The 20,780-nt window shown below is 43.7% G+C and overlaps 1 protein-coding gene across 3 annotated transcripts in view; it reads left to right on the top strand.

Annotated features, from left to right (window-relative positions):
• The window catches only part of sh3bgrl2 (SH3 domain binding glutamate-rich protein like 2), a 95,133-nt gene extending 81,861 nt beyond the window's left edge, over positions 1-13,272 (top strand). The window contains exons 4-5 of one of the 3 annotated variants that reach the window (XM_085997689.1): positions 2,232-2,264; positions 12,828-13,272. In XM_085997689.1, coding sequence (XP_085853815.1) covers positions 2,232-2,246 — 15 coding nt within the window. In that variant the 3' untranslated portion in view covers positions 2,247-2,264; positions 12,828-13,272. Of the gene's footprint in view, positions 1-2,231; positions 2,539-12,827 lie in introns of those variants that run through there. The other 2 variants (XR_015079592.1, XM_085997688.1) reach the window with 2 other exon arrangements.
• The last annotated feature ends 7,508 nt before the right edge of the window (positions 13,273-20,780 follow it).

Genomic DNA, 20,780 nt, shown 5'->3' with positions numbered 1-20,780 from the left:
TAATGGGTACAAAATCTAAATTACTTGGTGTGTGTGACCAATGAGGAGGAGCACCACATTTTACAGAAACATGGGACATTTTTTCTAGTTGAGTGAGGGTGCAGCTAGTTCACACACACTAGTTCTTTAGATCCTAAGGTGGCCGAAGAGATTCTTTAATGGGAATACTGAACAAAATTTGGGTTGTGAACCCTTTCTTCCGGTTTTAAAGGAGCATTGACAAGATTTTACTGTTTGGTAATGTTAGGGTTAGAACTCTTGAGAGGACACAGCAATATAAAGCCCAGTGTAATTTTGCATCTCTTAAACTATTTTCCTTTTTGTTTTCCTACTTACCACTTAAATTCCCACGTTCTTCTCTGTCAGTTGTGTGTAAATATATATGTATATGTATATTTTTCCACTAATGGCTCCAATGAGTTTCGAATGGGATTCCCCATCCGACATGTCTGGAAGAAGAGCACCTACCAAGGCTGCATGCGAGACACACTGTGCTCACTTGCTTGGTACCTGCAGATGAACATGCCTCACTTTGGCAGATGTAGTGCTGGTGGAGTCTCCTCTTTACAGAGGAGGATGCATCAACAATCCCCAATAGCATCACTAAGCTATGTGAATGCCTGACTAACTGTAATATTGGGATTTCAGAAGCACCTCGATCAGAGTACGTCGTCGTTTCAGTGGTAGTGCATGACTGAAAGCATGACACGGTGTGAGAAAGCCAGTGTTACTTATTGACCACACCTGCCAAGATGCCACCAACCCATTTTTGTAGGTCCTGCCTGTGGCCATGGGGGCCTTTCTTCTCGGGTGTCGATAGATCGGCCAATGCAAAGTAGACACCTGAAGCTACCATGCAGCATAAGGCTGGCACATGCAGGGACAGTAACGGGCAGCTGTGGCCTGAAACCTGCCTGGAATTCCTTATGGGCGACAACTTGCAACATTGACCTCCGGGGGCAGTACTTTTGAGTGGCACAAAGAGCAGCCTTTCTCACAATCATTTCGTGCAGCATCACTTCGATTTCAGCATCCATCAGTTAGGATGTTGAGCATTGGGATATTCGGTTACTTGCTTGCAGATTGATGGCAACACCAAGAGTTCTCTTTCACTTGCTTTTCCCTATCTACCATTTCTTTGCTCCTCTGCCATGGCAAAGGCTGACGATGGTTGAACTGCCTTTTGAGGCTCACCAAAGCCTTTCTGAATTCAGAGAATTGAATGTAAACTTCCATTTCAGTCTGCCTAAAACTGTCAATAGTCATTCAGCTGATAATTACAACAAAGGAGGAAATAGGAGTCTAGATTTTGTTAGCACTACTGTCGAATGATACTTCCGTCTGTATCATGGACCTTCAGCTTGAATTAGAAGCTAGATCTCTAAATGTAATGAGAGAGCCTCCTTAAAGTCAGTTTTGTTCTTTTGAATTACCAGGCAGGTTCCAGTCACTTTTATTTTACTAATAATAATTGTTTCGGAGGAACCATTCTATGTAATTTGCAGCTAAAATAAGCCTTTTATTTGAAGAAAAACTCTAGGAACCCTAGTGCTTTTTTTTTGCGGTGGCCAGTTTGGGTGAGAAAATTAGGCTTTGCTACAAGCCTCGGTAAAATATTTAAAAATTGATTAAAATTGGTCTCTTACTGAATCTTGTAACTTCGGGCGAGGCTTTGTCCACAGCAGCACCACACCCGTATTATAATTGGTATGTGGGAGCGGTGATTTGGCCTGCTCAAGCAGGCTTTTGAAGGGAGGTGGCCGTGATTTTGTTTTTCAGCCCCAGGAACGCACATGGAATTAAAACTTGGGAACAGTTCTCTGCCAAATTACCCACTCTGCTGTAACCCATAAATTGGAGTGTGCAACGTAACAGATGAAAATTGTCACTATTATGCAGTTTTGTTCAACAAGAAAAGGAGATGAAATGCAAATATATGAAGCTGTGCTAAAGAAAGACTTGCATTTCTGTCGCCCCTTTCACGACCACCGGACGTCCCAAAGCGCTTTACAGCCAATGAAGTACTTTCTGAAGTGTGGTCACTGTTGCAATGTGTAAATGCTATTGGGTGATGTCTTGTGCAAGGCTTTGTCCTGTGAAAATTGTGGTAGATAATTGGGATATTGAATTACAGGAGGGTGGATAATGAAGGTTCCACTGTATTTACCTTTTACAATTATTTGCTAAAGAAAAACTGTCCTTAATTTTTTGTTCTCTTTTCTTTTTCATAGGACTCTGAACCATAGTTCCTTGAAGACCCATCTGTAAGCAAAATAATTTGCCTCGTGCAGAGCTGGCTCTAAGCTTGGCTGTTCATTACCAAAACACTTCACAGATTCAGCACAATAAAAGCCTCGTTATGTCGCCAAACATTGCTTTATATTCCAGTTTACCGCAATAGAACTTTTTTGCTGTGATGGTATTAAAAGGAAAGTAACATTGGTCATATCAACTGGACTTGGAACAAGTTCTTTGATAACTGGGATGGATCTTGTTTGCTGCTTACCACCTTGCCTTATTAAATCTTAGTTCACTTGAGCAGTGTTTTGCCTGTGTGCTGCCTTTGCCAACATTGGAAATTCTACACTAATCATTAAAGAGACATTCCCCAGGTTAACATCAGTAGTGCAATGCTGTGATACAAGGAGGATCTCTAAGTATGCCATTTATATACTGTGCGTGGGGAGTAACAGATAGGAAAGAGTTGCACAGACTTAACCTGATTTGAAAGGGTGTGATATTAAAAAAATACGAGCAGGCCACTACTTTCTACCTGTCTTCTTTTAAAAAAAATTATATTTGTAGGCTGAAAAGTTTCAAGAATTTGCCTGTACTATTTCTATCTCTACACTGTAGAAGATATGCTGAGATCATTGTTGGAGTGATGCCAATAAATGCCTGCTGCAGTATTGTAACATAAGCAAAGGCGTGATACTAAATCACATGACTGGGTGTTACAAGACTTGATTTTTTTTACTATTGATTTGCCAACCATTTCTAGTCTTGTACTTATTGTCTTTCACATGTCCATATCATTTACTATTAATTGCACTGGCCAGAATTTTGTTGATGGCAGGTCATAGATGTTTACTGCAGACAGGAAGTGTGGTACAGCTAGAGATGCAGTTATTTTTCATTAGCGCAGTAAACCCATAAGCTGAATAGTTGCAGTTTTTTGCTGGCAGTATTCATGCATGTTAAGATCTGAAATCACAAATATCATGGACATAGCAGGGAGGAAAGGACACTTGGCCAAATGAGAAAGTGTGGAACAGTTTTTTTTAAACCTCTTTGCTGACCTCCTAGAAACATTTTTGCAGAAACATATGGCTGCAGTCCTGGACCATTCAGAGCACCATCAGTCATGTGTTAAGGGAGAAAGATGTTGAAAAACAGCACAATGGCTATGTTTACAATGAGCAAAATCAAGAGTGCGCTATAATTATTCCATCCTGTCACAATGCCTGTATTCTGACCAGATATGGCAATAATACCACCTATGTGAGTATCAAATGCAAAATGTATTTATCTGGCAGAGACCAGGTAAACACTACCCTATTTTGCAATGGGAAGTAACATGGATAATCTACGCCTTACATTAGTTGTCAACACACACAAGAGGGAGGGGCAGGGGTGAGGACAGAAGTGCGGGAGATAGAACGGACACCCTTGTCCACTCCGCTATCACCCCTAACACCCCTTCCCCTTCGCCCGGCACCTTCCCGTGCAAGTGCAGGAGATGCAACACATGCCCTTATACCTCCCCCCTTCCCACTGTCCAGGGCCCCAAACACCCCTTCCAGGTGAAATAGCGATTTACTTGTACTTCTCGAAATTTTACTTTACTATATTCGCTGCTCACGATGTGGTCTCCTCTACATTGGGGAGACCAAACGCAGATTGGGTGACCGCTTTGCGGAACACCTCCATTCAGTCCGTAAGGAGGACCCCGAGCTTCCGGTCGCCTGTCACATTAATTCACCGCTCCACTCCCACTCAGACCTCACCGTCCTCGGCCTCTTGCATTGTTCCACGGAAGCTCAGCGTAAGTTCGAGGAACAGCACCTCATCTTTCGATTAGGCACTTTACAGCCTTCCGGACTCAACATAGAGTTCAACAATTTCAGATCATAACCTCGGCCCCTATCATATATATATATTTTTTTTATCCACACTTTTTGTCTGTGTCTTTTTTTCTTCTCCCCCACATGGCAGCTGTCTTTCATTCTGCCAGCATAATTTACACTTCATCTAGAGCCATCCTTTGTTTCTTAACCTGTTCCATTACCATCTCCTTTTGCCTTGAATATCTCTTAATGTCTCTTAACCTCTTCCGCCTTTCATCCTATCACAGACCTTCCCTTTTGTTCTTTCATCCCCTCCCCCCTTTCCCAGCCTCTTCACTTGCTTAAAAATCTGTTCCATTTCCTGTTTTTTTCCAGTACTGACGAAAGGTCATCGATCTGAAACGTTAACTCTGTTTCTCTCTTCACAGATGCTGCCTGACCTGCTGAGTTTCTCCAGCATTTTCTGTTTTTATTTCAGATTTCCAGCATCTGCAATATTTTCTTTTTGCAGCTAACCTGTGTTTGACTTGGGTGTGTGTGCTGTTAAACCTTTTCACACTAGCCTTGGAACGAATTGCCCAGAGGATAGCTTTCCATACGGGACCATAAATAACTTCACCCTAATCATTTGAACTGGTCCTTCATGTTGCACAAATGTTTTGATGTAATGTATTCAATCTCATTGTAGTCCATCATTGTCACATTGGCATACATCATTCTGATGGAATGATGCATTGTTCCCTCTCCCGATACACAGAAACCAGATTTGCTGAACACTTTTTCATGAAGACAGTGCAATTCCTGCACACCGACTTGGAATTCAGTCTGCCTCATTAATATTATCTAGAATCTGCCTTTCTCCCTTGCTTTTCTTATCATTTAAGTACTGACCAGACTTGTAACTATGTGTTTCTAATCTACACCTATTGGTGATCCATCTACCATAATTTATCTTTTACAGTACAAGAATGCCATCCAGTTAAAAGTTTCGAGCCAGAGTTTGCTTTTATGCCCCAATTTGGATTGTAGCATATTCCACAATGAGACAATCTCCACTGCATTCTGCAGCTGACAACTAGTGCAACTTGTTTGCACAATTGTAAGACCTATTCGTCCTGAATTTCCGCCAGAGTTCTCCCGATATCCTGCTGCAGCTTTGGTGGGAGATCAGCAGATTCCCTGGAGAAGTGGGGTAAATGGCTGACAAAAGGGAGTGCTGCAGATTTCTTGCCAAAGTTGTGGTGGGATGTGGGTTGCACCCCTTGGGAATTTCAGGGTCATTGTCTGTCTGCACAGTGACCCAATGCATCGCTGACTCTTGTATCAAATCTCTTCGTATGTGAAAACTTAACTATGATTTTGTTTTCCAGTACCAACTGCTAAAAATTGCTCACCCAGTGCCTCACAGTGCATTTCTTCAACAGTCCTAGGCCTTCAAACCAGCCTGAGGCCTGCTAAGTACCATATGCATACTTCTATCAGGCATGCAATACATATGGAGCACTAGAGGCGGGACCAGCATGAATTCCAGCAGGACCCCTCATCCCACTAATCCTACCTCCATTGGGGATGTCTGGCTACAATGGGGCAAACAATAACCACACACCCCTGCCCCAGAGGAAACCCCAATGCAACTTGAAATGAGGCGGAGATCAGAGAGAATCATAGAAATTTACGGCACAGAAGGAGGCCATTCGGCCCATCACGTCTGCGCCAGCCCAAACAGAGCTATCCAGCCCAATCCCACTTTCCAGCTCTTGGTCCATAGCCCTGTAGGATACGGCACTGGGTCCTGCCTCCATTTCCACCACCGCAGGTGCGAGCTCGCCTCACGCTCTCCGAATCTGCTAGTGAGTTTGCGGATTTTCGAGGCCAGCGTGCATGGTTCTTGTGCCTGCGTATCAATTTAAAAAAAACAATAGTTAACTTTTGTTTCTTAAATTTCAAATATCTTCAGCTGACATCTCAATGGTGGCCATTTGTTTCAGCAAATTAGTATGCAAATGTCACTCCGCTTTGCAATGCAAAGTATAAAATGAGAAACGCGCCCCAACAATCATCAGACAAGCTGACACGCTTGGGCCTCTAGCAGTAAATGTACACAGACCTCATGCACATTATTATAGTATACTAGCTGGAGAGCCCGGCGTTGCCAGGGCTGCTTTGGGGCAGGCGGTTTAAATCGAGTGCCAGGCTTTGGGGCCCTGTCTGTGTCCCTTTGTGAATCTGGTGCTGGGCAACATTTTAAATCGAGTGGCAGGCTTTAGGGCCCTGTCTGTGTCCCTGTCTGTCTACCTTTTAAAAGCTTGAAAAATGAAAGTGAAAGTACTTATAAAACGTTTTTGGTAAATCTTATGTTATTTTTAAAAGAGATACTAACTTTCAAAGTAGTTTCAGCTGGAAGCTGAAGTCATTTGAGCTGGAAGCTGAAGTCAGAGCTGGTAGTGAAACAATGGCTGGCACATCCCCGAGATGAAAACGAATAGTCCCGCCCACACACACACTGATTGGCCAACCATCAGGGGACCGTACTGTAGGATTGGTCAATCGTGACGGAACAGGATTGGTGGAACCTTGATGTCAGTCAATCAATGCTAGCAGATAATGAGTTTAATTTTGAAGGTTTTTTGCATAAGGCGCGAACAATTTTCGTCCGACCGAAAAGTAAATACGCTTAAAACCGTACTGGAAGCGTAAGCTTTCTTTGGAGTTAACGCGCGCGTAGGTACGCCCTGTAACTTTCGAGCGCATAGCCCGACAGACGCACAGGCGATGACAGACAGAATGACAGAAGTACCGCTTTATATATATAGAAGATAATGCACTGCTTTACAAGAACGATTGTTACATTTAAATTAGACATTTCCATATTAATTTCTTTAATATTAAAGAGATAATTTTGCAAAATCACACTCCCTGCTCATACTGAGAATTCGGGTGTGCACCCATATCTTGCTTATAATGCAGCCCATCCTACGGCACTGTGCATGCACCCAAATTCCTGACATATGCTTCTGTTGGGCAAGGTGTGATTTAATAAAATTATCCCTTAAATACCTAACACAATGTTTCTTTTCAAATCAAGTTGCTCTTTTTAATTTTAGTACATACTTTTCAACTTCAGTGCAAGAAAGTGAGCATTATCAGAATAAGGTACCTGAGGCCTACCTTTTATTTACTAAGCCAGTGGGAGTGAGGCACACTAATTACTCTAGGTTACCTTTGCCACGTGTGCTTTGGGTATTTTCCGATGTTTTTCATACATGTCTGTGCACTAATGTCCCAATAATGGAGCAATGTCCCATGAGGGATGGCTTTCCGCGGTGGGTTCTCCCGCTTATCCACTGTCCTTCAGCGGAACCCCCGGGGAAATGTTTACGCCTTTTTTCTCTCTCCAGGATTTCCGCAGTTCTTCTGCCAAAGTCGCGGCAGACGAGCAGGAGAACCCCCACGAAAATGCACCCCCTTGGAGTTTCTTGTGTGCAGGGTGAAGATAACCTACTCCATCAGCATTAAAATGACTGCCATTTCAGTTATCAGTCAGAAGCCTGCACTGGTCAATAGATGTAGGGTAGTTCTGATGGGACGACAAGCATTTGATTCTGGGATTGTTAGAATGCAGCTGATCCAGTTCTAGTTCCCAACTGGGCAACCAACACAGCGGGTCTCAGCGGAGGAGGTGCTTCTGAATTTGAATGAAATTTGGTTGCTATATGCTACGATTTTCAAACCAAATCTGTGCCATTGCTGCTGTGAAAATTAGATGGCATTAGATTTTTCGCTAGCTTTTTTAGAAAGTTGTATTGCAAGCTGTTTAGCTTTTTATAATGTCCCTGGGTCATTCCACTCAATACCAGTTTGTGACTGAATAAATTAAACAAGACAAAAAACAGCCAAAATTAAAAAAGAGAGATTGGGATTCATTTTGACTTTGTGCGATAGTGTAAGTTAATGAAAATAAATATCGGGAGAGATGTAAAATGGGCTGCCGATTCGCTGTCCCGTTTTACACTCTCGCACCAAGTCAAAATTACCCCATTGTGAGGCGAGACTGAGCGCCTGACTAATCAGCTGCTTGAAGTGCTGCTGAGCCCTGCGCAGAACTATACAGTCGATTATAGTCATCCTCTGGGCTAATGATCATTTGGGCTACTGGCCAAATTGATCACTATAACTGATTTCACTTCACAAGGTTTCTCCAATTAAAAGCATGTAGTTCGGTAACGATTTGTCTTTGGAATCAGTTAGTGACAGTGGAAAAGTGAATTTTTGTGAGAGCACATGGTAATGCAAGGACGTTTCTCCCCCTTGGTATATTGGACTTGTCACTCACAAATTGACTATATTGTTTACATTGTTTGCACAGTATAAATTCCTTTATTCTGTATTTAATTTCAAATATAGTAAGTTTGGAAGATGAATTATTTCATACTGATGTTTTAGCTTATCAATTTGGTGCACATATAAAAGGATGTATAGCAATTTACTTTGCAAGCTATATAAATGGTGCAGAGCCATTTCATTAACAGGCAAGCCTTGCTCCTCCCGATGCCTCCGCAGACACTCGACTCTTTTTAAAAGAACTAGATAAATATCTGTTTAAGCACTAGAATCAAGATTTCAAGGATAAAAACAGCCGCAGGTGATCAAATTCTCTGTGGAACAAGATGGTTCATGCGTTGCTGAAACCATGGCTGAGTCACCTATGGAATGAATGCAGCAAGTCAGAATTGTAAGTGAGGGTTAATATCCAGAATTTGCAGCTTTTTCATTTTATCTGTGAATTGCACTATCTTGCTTCATGAATGATGTTATTCCTCAGAGTATTTGATCACCTGTGTTGTTAATGTTTACAACCTTCAATTTGTGTTTAGAAGTTTTTTTTCAATCTTTATTGAGACCTTAAGAATGTACATTCCCTATTATACATTCAAGTGTACATTCATATATTACATGAAGCCATTGCACAACTAAGGCTTCAGTTGGATATTTTATGAGATCATTGTATATTCAAGTGTTTAATCACACAATTTATCCAGTTATTTTTGACGCGGTTAATCAACAGTTGATACATTGAGAGGAACAAGGTTTTCTCACTGAAGAAATGATTGCACATAGGTTACAATGAATCCAGATTCTGTGATGCTGGTCCTGAGTTGAGTACTTGGTGGATCAGCAATAGAGAGACTAAGTGGGTTTGGAATCTGTTTAAGTGATCCAGGTGGATCATTTGTTACAGATCCCACTCAACTCGGTGTGCCACAGCTGTTCCCACCTGCTGAAACAGTTACGCGTTAGTTGATCCACTGCCCTACAGCTAATCCCAATTTTTGATCCAGTGGTCTGCAAAATCGATTGCTTACACTAATTGTACGACTAAAGCGAGTATTAGCATTCACTGTAAGCAATTGGGTTGCTATTGGATTCTGTTCCGGATGGCGAAGAGCAGGCGCTTTTTCTGTCAGGGGGCTTGAATTTGGGGTGGAATCTGGTTCCATGAGGATTCCACCACATGCAAGAAGTGCTGGAAGTTCCGGTGGCGGAGGGGGTGAGCGGGTCTTCTGCCTACCCACTGACGTAAGAAAACTACTAGGCACTTGGCCAGAATATTAAACAAGGCTTTAATTGACTGTTTCACAACATGGAAGTCTAGTTTTCCTTCACTAGTTCCTGTTTACAAAATGTCCCTGAGCAAGCTAGGCACGTGCCCAAGTATTTATACTCTCCCTGGACAGCGCCACCAGCAGGCTGCCCAGTATATTTCATAAGTCATTTCTACATGAATGGCACGATTTATGCCACCCACCACCCCTTTACATCAAGAATCTGGAGGAGTTCCCAGGCTACCCTGTGAATTCTATCCATTACACCCTTGTAAAGCCCAATGGAACTCTCTCTACCTGATTGCTGGCATGAGTTCCATTGAGGGCCTTACTAAGACCCCAAGACTACCCAGGACAAAGATGACCAATCCTGGAGAAAAGAAAAGACCTGTTTGCTCCTTTACAAGTTATACCATCCGACTTGAGCAATTAAATTACCCTATCCCCACAATTTGGGATTGGGTCTGCACAAGTCCCTGAATTTCAGGGCCTGTGGGTTGGATTTGAGATTTAGGGTTTGTCTGTTTCAAGTGGTTATCCTAGGTGTCAGCCTTGGCTCAGTGGTAGCACTCTCGCCTCCGAGTCTAGACTGACACTTCAGTACTGTGGGAGCATTGCACTGTCGGAGGTGCCATCCTTCGAATGAGATATTAAACCAAGGCCCTGTCTATTTACTCGGGCGGATATAAAAGATCTCTCAATCTACGTCACTAAAACAGATTATCTGTTAATTATTGCACTGCTGTTTGTGGGATCTTGCTGTGCACTAATTGGCTGCCATGTTTCCTATTTTACAACAGTGATTACATTTTAAATGTATTTTGTTGGCTGTAAAGTGTTTTGGGATACTTTGGATATACAAATCAAGTTTATGCAACTTGTCCTTATAATTTAACCCGTTAAGCCCTGGTACTATTCTGATGAATTTGCGCTGTACCTCCTCCAAGGCCAATATATCTTTCCTGAGATTCGGTGCACAAAACTGAATGCACTACTCCAGATGGGGTCTGATCAAGGCTCAGTAAAACTGAAGCATCACTTCCTAATTTTTCTATTCCAACTCCCTGAGATCTAAAAAAAAAACAACATTCCATTAGCATTTTTCATTATTTTTGGCACCACCATTGCTGAGCTCACCACCATCAACAGCATGGGGATCACCAGAAGCATATCTGGACCAGTTGTATCACGATTATGGCTACAAGATCAGGTCAGAGGCTGGATACTCTGTGATTAATGGTTCATCTCCTGACCCCTCAAAACCTCTCCACCATTTACAAGTCTCAAGTCAGGATGCAATAGGATATTCACCATTCACTTGAATGGGTGCAGCAGCAACAACACTCAAGAAGCTCAACACCATCCAGGGCAAAAGATCCTACTTGCTTGGAACCCCTGCCACTGAATTCTTTATGGGAGGGAAGAAGGAGGAGGTAAAGAAAACACTCGTGTCCGTATAAATTTGGTGGGTTAACCATTCCACTTACAAAACAACTATGAGAAAAGGCCATTTTATACTATGTTCTCTTATTTTAGGAGAACGCAGAGTGATGAGCACTATGTAACGCGATATTCCAAAGTACATTACTGATTCTTTAGATCATCAACAACTTGCACTTCTGTAGCACCTTTAACTTAGCAAAATGTCAGAAATATCACAAGATGTGTTTTTTGTAAACCTCCATTCACTGAGGTACCAATCCTTCAATACCTTTCATGTACAAGAATAGTGTGGAGTGGTAGATAAAAAGGCTGCCCCTCTCTAGCTCAACACTGCCTCCAACACAGTTAGTTCCCATTCTCAGTCTGTTTTAGACAGCGCCAAGCAGAGGAAGACACTAACACCCAGAGTGGGATGAGTGAGTTAACCTTTACGTTGATCTTTGCCTACCTGCGTGTTGTTGGTTTAAAAAGAACATAAGAATTAGGAGTGGGCAATACGGCCCCTTGAGCCTGCTCTGCCATTCAATCAGATCATGGCTGATCTTCGGCCTCAACTTCACTTTCCCGCCCGATCCCCATATCCCTTGATTCCCCGCCTTGAATATTCTCAACGATTCAGCATTCACAGACCTCTGGGGCAGAGAATTCCAAAGATTCACAACCTTCTGAGTGAAGAAATTCCTCCTCATCTCAGTCTTAAATGGCCGACCCCTTATCCTGAGACTATGACCCCTAGTTCTAGATTCTCCAGCCTGGGGAAACAACCTCTCAGCATCAGGTTGAGAATCAAGTCACTTACTGTCCCCTTACAGCGGAATTTTGAATATGGTAAAGGGGGGAACATAATGAGATGGGAGACATTTTCTTTTTGCACCTGTGACACGTTGCAAAAAAGGATACATTTTTAAATGGCGGAGACGCTTCTGGTCTGAAGACACATAGCTTAATACATCACTCCCTTGTTACAAAGAAATCATTGATTCTTGGTGTGATATTAAATAATGGCCTGGACTTTCCTGTGTATTTGCGCCCAGAGACCCACACAATTCGGGCGCAAAGTTAATTTGTGATCTAAAAGATTGTGGAATTTTGTGCACGTGATTTACGTGCGTAAATACAATACGCTCAAATCTTTTATCAATCCCTCCACCCGAACACCTCTCTGCCCATAATAATGGCCCTGCTCCCAAGTTACAGAGCGTTATACGTGAATTTCCCGTGACTGCGCTTACACAGAGGCTCTCTTCAAATTATGACCAGATGTCATTTTTTGTGGGGTTTTTTATCTTCACTCTGACGTGCGCTGTATTTTCTGTTTCTCTGAATGCATTTTTATGGCATCAGTATTAGTCACATTAAAAATTTGAAAAGTTTGCAGGTTCTTAAACATGTCATGCCTAGTAAGCATGAATGATGGCTAATGAGTTAAAACTTTATTTATCATACGTAAAGAAGGAATATATGGTGTGAGTTCAGCGCTTTCCTTGGGCCCCGATTGTTTATGCTGATTACCATTGATTTGCACCTATTTATGCCTATTTTTAACGTTTGGGCAGCATATGCTAATGAGATTGGCAGGAAATTTGAGTGTAATTCGGCATTGGCGTAAAATGGACAGAATTTCGGTTGCACCTCTGCAGGAATTTCTTGGCTAATCTATACCAGTCCACTTGCTACTTTAAAACTAATTGTAGCGTTTACCCGTTGGTTTCAGGTGCCCTTTTTGTGTTCTAAATCAAAAAGAAAAAGACAAGAAAAAAAAGCTGATAAAAGATGAATCTATTCAAATGTAATTTATCTCAACGTGAAAAAAAAGTTCTGGTGCTACAAACTGTGTTGAATTATTTAACATCCCTTGTCACTGAAGTAAAGTAACTAATCACAATCCTGCTTATGTACGGATACTGGAAACATTTTATTCATGCATTAAATAAGGTTCAAATCATTTTTTGTTTGTGTGTTAAAGTGTCCGACTGATATGTTTAAATAGCTCCTTGTTACAGATGTTGAATTCAAGAGTTTGAATTACCTGTGATCTTTCCATTGTCTTGAAATTACAATAACACTGCTAATATAAGGTGATTCTGAAACTATTGGCACAGTCCCTGTTGTGTAATGTACTGTTGAAATAAACACATATTTTACTGTGCAATACTAAAGGTTTATGTGGTATTACTCCCAAATGTGCCAGGTGTTTTGGGGGAAATCATCAAGCTGAAGAAAACCAGTGCCTGAGAATGGAACAGTTTTAACTTTTGGCACCCAGTGTCATCAACGGCACTCCCAGCTCAGGTATAACATTCCCTCTACTCTGCCGGAAAAATACAGCCTGGCCCAAACCACAGAAGAGCAGCAGCTATGCTGCAATGCCAATGTTCCCACTTTCCAAAACCACTGCCCTTGCAACAGTTGAGTGAAATTTTCAATTTTGTATTGAATTATGAGTCGTTTTGAGCTGTGCTCCAGTGCACAGTAGCAGCTGGGTTAAACTAATTTTATAATAGATTATGTTGTCTTGTCTGAACCGGATAGTAAGTAATTATGACATACACACTTTATTCATTAGAAAGGCTTTTATCAGCAGTCAGTGACTTAAGTCACTTGTATGTTATTTTTCACAGCAGTTCATAATCCCAGTTTGAGAGAGCATTCACATGTTGAGTATTTACCTAAAACTGCATCATGGCTTTTGATGTGTAGAGAACATTCTGACATTTTCAATAACTTGTGTCTAGTTAAAAAGGTGGGCAGTTTGGGCCGGCTGGCTGAATGGCGCCAGCAAGGGCACTGGCGGAGTGACTGGTGAGGGAGCAGACATGCTGAGAGAGGACAGCATATGCCTCTCCCATGGAGCCAAAGCTACTCTCCTGGGGTGGCATTTCAGCACTCTTTTGGTTCTGCTCAAGAAGAGAGTGCAGGAGCGATGTGACATCCTGGAAGCCCCTTTAAGCAGTGACCCCCAAAGCCAAGGTGGCAGCTGTCTGAGCTTCCATGGCAGCAGTGTGAGCTGCCATGGAAGCTGTCACGAGGATCCATCATGGTGGGTTCCACTGCGGTGTTGATGGAACTGACCACTCAGTCCATGTTGGACACAGTGGTCTCCATGCTCTGCGCAAAGCCTTGAGATAAGTTGGAGCTGGACTCCTCCATGCTCTGACGTTGTGTGCAAGCTCTCCCGGCAGGCTGCCTAGTGCACCAAACATTTCCCCTTGTATGTCCATGAGCCTTTTGAGGTAGCCTGGGCCCTCATAGTCAGCATCCAAGTCCTCTGCAGCAGAACTAATATCCAATCTCGACCTCCGGCGAGCTGGCACCTGTGGTGTCCTATCCCCCTGCCATGGCTCCTGTGTACTTGTGCCCAATTAGTCACCACGTGCAGATCCCTCCTCTAACCTCTAAAGTCTGCGTTGTGTCAGTATCTGAGCTGGTGCTTGCAATAGTCAGATCAAGTGATGGTGCATCTTCAGGAACACTGGAGTCCTCTTCCTCCACTGGCTGAGGGGCGTCGACGTTCTCAGCAGCTGAAATGTAAGAAAGGGATAAGGGTTAGGTAGTGGTGTGAGGGAGAGCAGAGAGACAGAAGAGGGTGCTGAAAGCATCTACAGCTTGTCATGCAGAGTGTGTGGGGTGAGGGAGAAGCGAGAAGAGACAAAGAGGATTAGGTATAAAGAAACGCTGCCAGTGGCCACGGCCTCCACTCTGTCCTTTCCCATTATAGCCAGGACACTCTCTTCAAGGGGGCAGAGGGTTTCCGATGGGCTCTTCCTCCTCCGGTGGCAGCCTGTTGCCTTGCATGTGTGTGATCTTCTCCTGCAAGAAAGAGTGAAGTGTGTTAGTGAGAGTCTTGTGAGGTGTTTGGAGAATATAGATGTCATCATGGTTGAATAGTTGACAGTACGTGTGTAAGATGTAAATTGTGAGTAAGTGAAGTTTGTAATAGTGGTGAGTGTGTGAGCATGAGAAATGTGGTGCACTGATTTCAGGACAGTACAGGGTAGTGGAGGAGGGCAGTATTGTGAGTGTTGTAATTAATCAGGCTGTAAGTGGTGCAGCTGTGATCAGGATGTACTTTCGTAGTCTTCTTACCTTAATAACTCTAGTTAAATCATTGATTTTTTTCCTGCATTATAGCCATGTTCTTGGGACAATGCTCCTGGCATTGACATCCTCAGCAATCTCTTCCCACTGCCTCCTGAGTAGATGCCCGGAGGGCTTCCTGCCCCCTGGGGGCAGAGGGGGAGAAGATCTCTCTCCACCTCTCCACTGGCTGCGCCCAGGCCTCCAGTGCAGCATTAGCGAACCTTGGTGCCCGCTCGCTCCCTCCTTCAGCCATTTCATCCAGAACTTGTTGCACAGTCTTGGTAGCCTTTAAGAGGTTCTGGTTGCCTTAAAGTAGTGTTCTGCACTCCTGATATCGCCCTTCAGGTGTGCATCTAATGAATAGTGCAAGTAGCGCTGGCTGCACGCACGTTGCCTGCATTGATAACAACTGGTGCAGGTAGTCCGCACCTTGCCTCCAGCCCTCATGTGTCCCCGTTTTCTGGCGCGATCCAATTTCTAGGTCGATGTTTCACTATTGCCCGTTGTATACTGTTATTGTGTGACTCCCAGCACACTGGTGTTTTATAAGTATGTAAGCTTTAAAGTAGGCAAAATGTGGGTGCAAGGCAGGGAGTTTTCTTAAAGCAAGCTGCATAACTGTAGATGCAGCTACACTCAGCTTTCCTTAAGATCGAAGGAAGACAACCAATAGGACACAAGTGATTCATGGATAATGCTAACATTATTAAAATGTTTGATTTGTGGCTCAAAATACATCTTTAGCGATCTCAGTCCCAGTATTGGGTTTTGATTTGCAGACAGAAGGGTTGATTTTGACTTTTGGGTGACTGACTGGCGATGAAGGAGCCCCTGCGATTTTAAGGCCCGGGCCTCATTTAAATTTGGCAGATGAACTGCAGGGCACCAAACAGGATTCAAGACTAAAGATCGGGCCAAGGCGACCGCCAGCAAGGAAAGTTGCAGAAGGGATGGCGATCACAGAGGGTGGGGGGTCTCGGGGTGCTCCTTTGGGGCCCAGAAAAATAATTTGATCCTTAACTTTGCTGGGCCTCTTCTCATCCATTGCCCGTGGAACTGGTCAAAGCCTGCACTGTGCAGGCTCTGACTAGTTATGACCAAAAACGGAAAGCAGGGTCCTATTTATTCATAGGACACCAATTTTAATATTAAATGGGGCCTATCACCTGAAACAGGTGGGCGCTTTGAGCACCCGGCAATAGGCCCCTTTCAAAATGGAGCTGGCCTCATCGCCCTGAGACTACTGACCTCATTTTAAGGCTGCTAATGCACCATTCACTATTGCCCATTGTATACTGTTATTGTGTGACTCCCAACATACTGGTTTTATAAGTATGTTTGTTTTAAAATAGAAAAAATGTGGGTACAAGGCAAGGAGTTTTCGTAAAGCAAGCAGCATAACTGTAGATGCAGCTACCCTAAGCTTTCCTTAAGATTGAAGGAAGAAAACCGATAGGATACAAGTGATTCATGGATAATGTTAAGGCAGCAAAAGTTGACCCCAGCGACCTCTAGCTCTTTCACAGAGACTTTTACAAAAGTGGTTTTCAGACTGTTCTGTGTGGGGCACGCCATGCACATATTGGCACATTCTGGAAACTCCCTGCCCTAACTTCCAAAATCAGGAAACAGTGCAATCATTGCAGAAAATGTTGTTGGTATAAAGCTACAGAAATAGTGCACTAATAAGTCAATAAAATAAGCAAAGATTCAGAAATCTGATTACAGACCAGCAGAAGAGGAATGGCCTTGCAGAGCCCCTTGGACCCTCTCACAGACATCTATGACCTGGGGAGTCCCAATTGAAAACCAGTGTATATGTTCCTTAGCAATACCTGCAACTCTTTAGAATGCCACATTTCTTATCTGTTAGGCTGCTCATCTTCCACAATAACCCCTGAAAGATTGTTGGGAGTGTAAGATTATAACAATAATAATCTACAGTTGTTGACTTTGACATTCCATCCTTCGCCAACGCCTCTCCACCATTGTCCAGCTGGGTGGGACTGCACTCGTCTGGTTCCATTCTTATCTATCTAATCGTAGCCAGAGAATCACCTGCAACGGCTTCTCTTCCCACTCCTGCATCATTACTTCTGGTGTCCCCCAAGGATCTATCCTTGGCCCCCTCCTATTTCTCCACATGTTGCCCCTTGGCGACATCAGCCAAAAACACAGCGTCAGTTTCCACATGTACGCTGACGACACCCAACTCTACCACTACCACTTCTCTCGACCCCTCCACAGTCTCTAAATTGTCAGACTGCTTGTCCGACATTCAGTTCTGGATGAGCAGAAATTCTCTCCAATTAAATATTGGGAAGATCAAAGCCATTGTTTTCGGTCCCCGCCACAAACTCCGTTCCCTAGCCACCGACTCCATCCCTCTCCCTAACATCTGTCTGAGGCTGAACCACACTGTTTGCCACCTTGGTGTCATATTTGACCCTGAAATGAGCTTCTGGCCACATATCCACAGCATAACTAAGACCGCCTATTTCCACCTCCGTAACATCGCCCGTCTCTGCCCCTGCCTCAGCTCATCCGCTGCTGAAACCCTGATCCATGCCTTTGTTACCTCTAGACTTGACTATTCCAACACACTCCTGGCTGGCCTCCCACATTCTACCCTACGTAAACTTGAGGTGATCCAAAACTCGGCTGCTTGTGTCCTAACTCGCACCAAGTCCCGTTCATAATAATAATAATAATAATCAACTTTATTGTCATTGTTAGTGCACAAGTGCACTACAACAAAATGTAAGCTTGCGGCTCCCGAGAGTGTACATTTTGATTAAGACATTTAACATACAACATTCATTTGGCTTGTAATACATAAACATAAACATAATAAAGTGCATTGGCAGATGTGCAGGCTTTAGAGTTTATTTGCAGAGTTCAATAGGATGACAGCCCTGGGAAAGAAGCTGTTCCTAAATCTGGTCGTTCGGGTGCGAATGCATCTGTAGCATCTCCCAGATGGTAGGAGGGCGAACAAACTGTGGCTGGGGTGGGTAGGGTCTTTGATGATGGTCAGTGACCTCCGTAAACACCCATCACACCTGTGCTCGCTGACCTACATTGGCTCATCCTTGTTTTCAAATCCCTCCATGGCCTGGCCCCTCCCTATCTCTATAATCTCCTTCAGCCCCATAAACCCCCCCACCCCCCCGCCACCCCCGAGATATCTGCGCTCCTCTAATTCTGCCCTCTTGAGGATTCCTGATTATAATCGCTCAACCGTTGGTGGCCGTGCCTTCTGTTGCCTCGGTCCTAAGCTCTGGAATTCCTTGCCTAAACCTCTCCGCCTCGCTACCTCTCTTTCTTCCTTTAAGACGCTCCTCAACACCCACCTCTTTGACCAAGCCTTTGGGCACCTGCCCTAATTTCTCCTTATATGGCTCGGTGTCAAATTTTTTGTCTTTTAATACTCCTGTGAAGTGCCTTGGGATGATTTATTACGTTAAAGGCGCTATATAAATACAAGTTGTTGTTGTTGTAGTCCAAAATCAACTGCAGGTACATGTTGGAATACAATACTCTGATAAACATTTTTGCAATATTTAGACATGTCTACTCTGTCTTGTTGGATTAGGTTACTTGCCTTACCTGCAGAACAAGTTTTCCAGATTCACATGACAGTCATTCCCATCCCCCTAGCTAGATACCTCATTGCTGACGGGTGGACAGCTTAAGCAAATCTGTTGAAAAGCTTTCCAAAGCAAGCAGTACGTTTGATTTGAATTAGAGCGAAGGCTGAAATGAACAACAGTGTGAATGTGAAACATTGAAATTGGTAGACTGTTACACGAGGGGGTGAATTCCCTCGACATTGTCAGCGTATTTACTGTGCAAGGACAGTGCAGGAATTTGACTTTAGTGATGACATTTGGGTGGATCATTTTCGCTGCTTCTGGGCATTTAAAACTCAGAATAAATCCAAAGATGGTTTAAGGGTGACAAGCCATACCCCTGCACCCATAACTGATGACCCAGTCAGTGTGCCCTGAACAAAGACAAATGAGCTCTACAAGGAGGCGCATTCCTCCAAGGAGGCCTGGACTAATGATCCAGAGATGTGAGTTCAAATCCCAACACAGCAGCTGGGGAATTTAAATTCAGTTAATTAAATAAATCTGGAATAAAAAGCTAGTATCGGTAATGGTGACCATGAAACTATCGGATTGTCGTAAAAACCCATCTAATTCACTAATGTCCTTTAGGGAAGGAAATCTGCCGTCCTTACCTGGTCTGGCCTATATGTGACTCCAGACCCACAGCAATGTGGTTGACTCTTAAGTGCCCTCTGAAATGGCCCAGCAAACCATTCAGTTGTACCAAACCATTAGGAAAAGCAATAATCGACCTCGGCAGCGGCTACGGGCACGACAACGGCACACCCAGCCCAGTCGACTATGCAACGTCTTCCTCACTAACATCTGGGGACTTGTGCCAAAATTGGGAGAGCTGTCCCACAGACTCGTCAAGCAACAGCCTGAAATAGTCATACTCACAGAATCATACTTTTCAGCCAATGCCCCAGAATCCTCCATCACAGTCCCACCGGCAGGACAGACCCACCAGAGATGGCGTCACAGTGGTATACAGTCGGGAGGGAGTGGCCCTGGGAGTCTTCAACATTGACTCCGGATCCTATGAAGTCTCATCAAGTCTTCAGGTCAAGGAAACCTCCTGCTGATTACCACCTACCGCCCTCCCTCAGCTGATGAATCTGTACTCCTCCATGTTAAACACCACTTGGAAGAAGCACTGAGGGTAGCAAGGGCACAGAATGTACTCTGCGTGGGGGACTTCAAAACTGCCCAGGTATGTCGAGTCCACAAAAAGCAGGACAAATACAATCTGGTCAATTACTGCCCCATCAGTCTACTCTCAATCATCAGCAAAGTGATGGAAGGTGTCATCGACAGTACTATCAAGCGGCACTTACTCACCAATAACCTGCTCACAGATGCCCAGTTTGGGGTCCGCCAGGACCACTCGGCTCCAGACCTCATTACAGCCTTGGTCTAAACATGGACAAAACAACAAGCAATTAAGAAGGCAAATGGCACGTTGGCCCTTATTGCAAGGGAGTAGGAGTACAAGAGTAAGGAAGTCTTACTACAATTGTACAGGGCTTTGGTGAGGCAACACCTGGAATACTGTGCGCAGTTTTGGTCTCCATTTCTGAGAAAGGACACACATGCCTTAGAGGCGGTGCAATGAAGGTTCACTAGATTGATCTCTGGGATGAGAGGGTTGTCCTATGAGGAGAGATTGAGTAGATTGGGCCTATACTCTCTGGAGTTTGAAAGAATGAAAGGTGATCTCATTGAAACATACAAGATTCTGAGGGGAATTGACAAGGTAGATGCTGAGGAGTTGTTTCCACTGGTGGGAGCGTCTAGAACTAAGGGACATAGTCTCAGGATAAGGGACGGCCATTTAAGACCGAGATGAGGAGGAATTTCTTCACTCAGAGGGTTGTGAATCTTTGGAATTTTCTATCTCAAAGGGCTGTGAATGCTGAGTCTTTGAGTATATTCAAGGCTGAGATAGATAGATTTTTGGACTCTAGAGGAAT

The sequence above is a fragment of the Somniosus microcephalus genome, chromosome 9 (assembly GCF_052327205.1).
Source record: "Somniosus microcephalus isolate GS21.2 chromosome 9, FLI_Smic_1.0, whole genome shotgun sequence".
NCBI lineage: Eukaryota > Metazoa > Chordata > Chondrichthyes > Squaliformes > Somniosidae > Somniosus > Somniosus microcephalus.
This window is presented reverse-complemented; position numbering and strand designations above follow the sequence as displayed.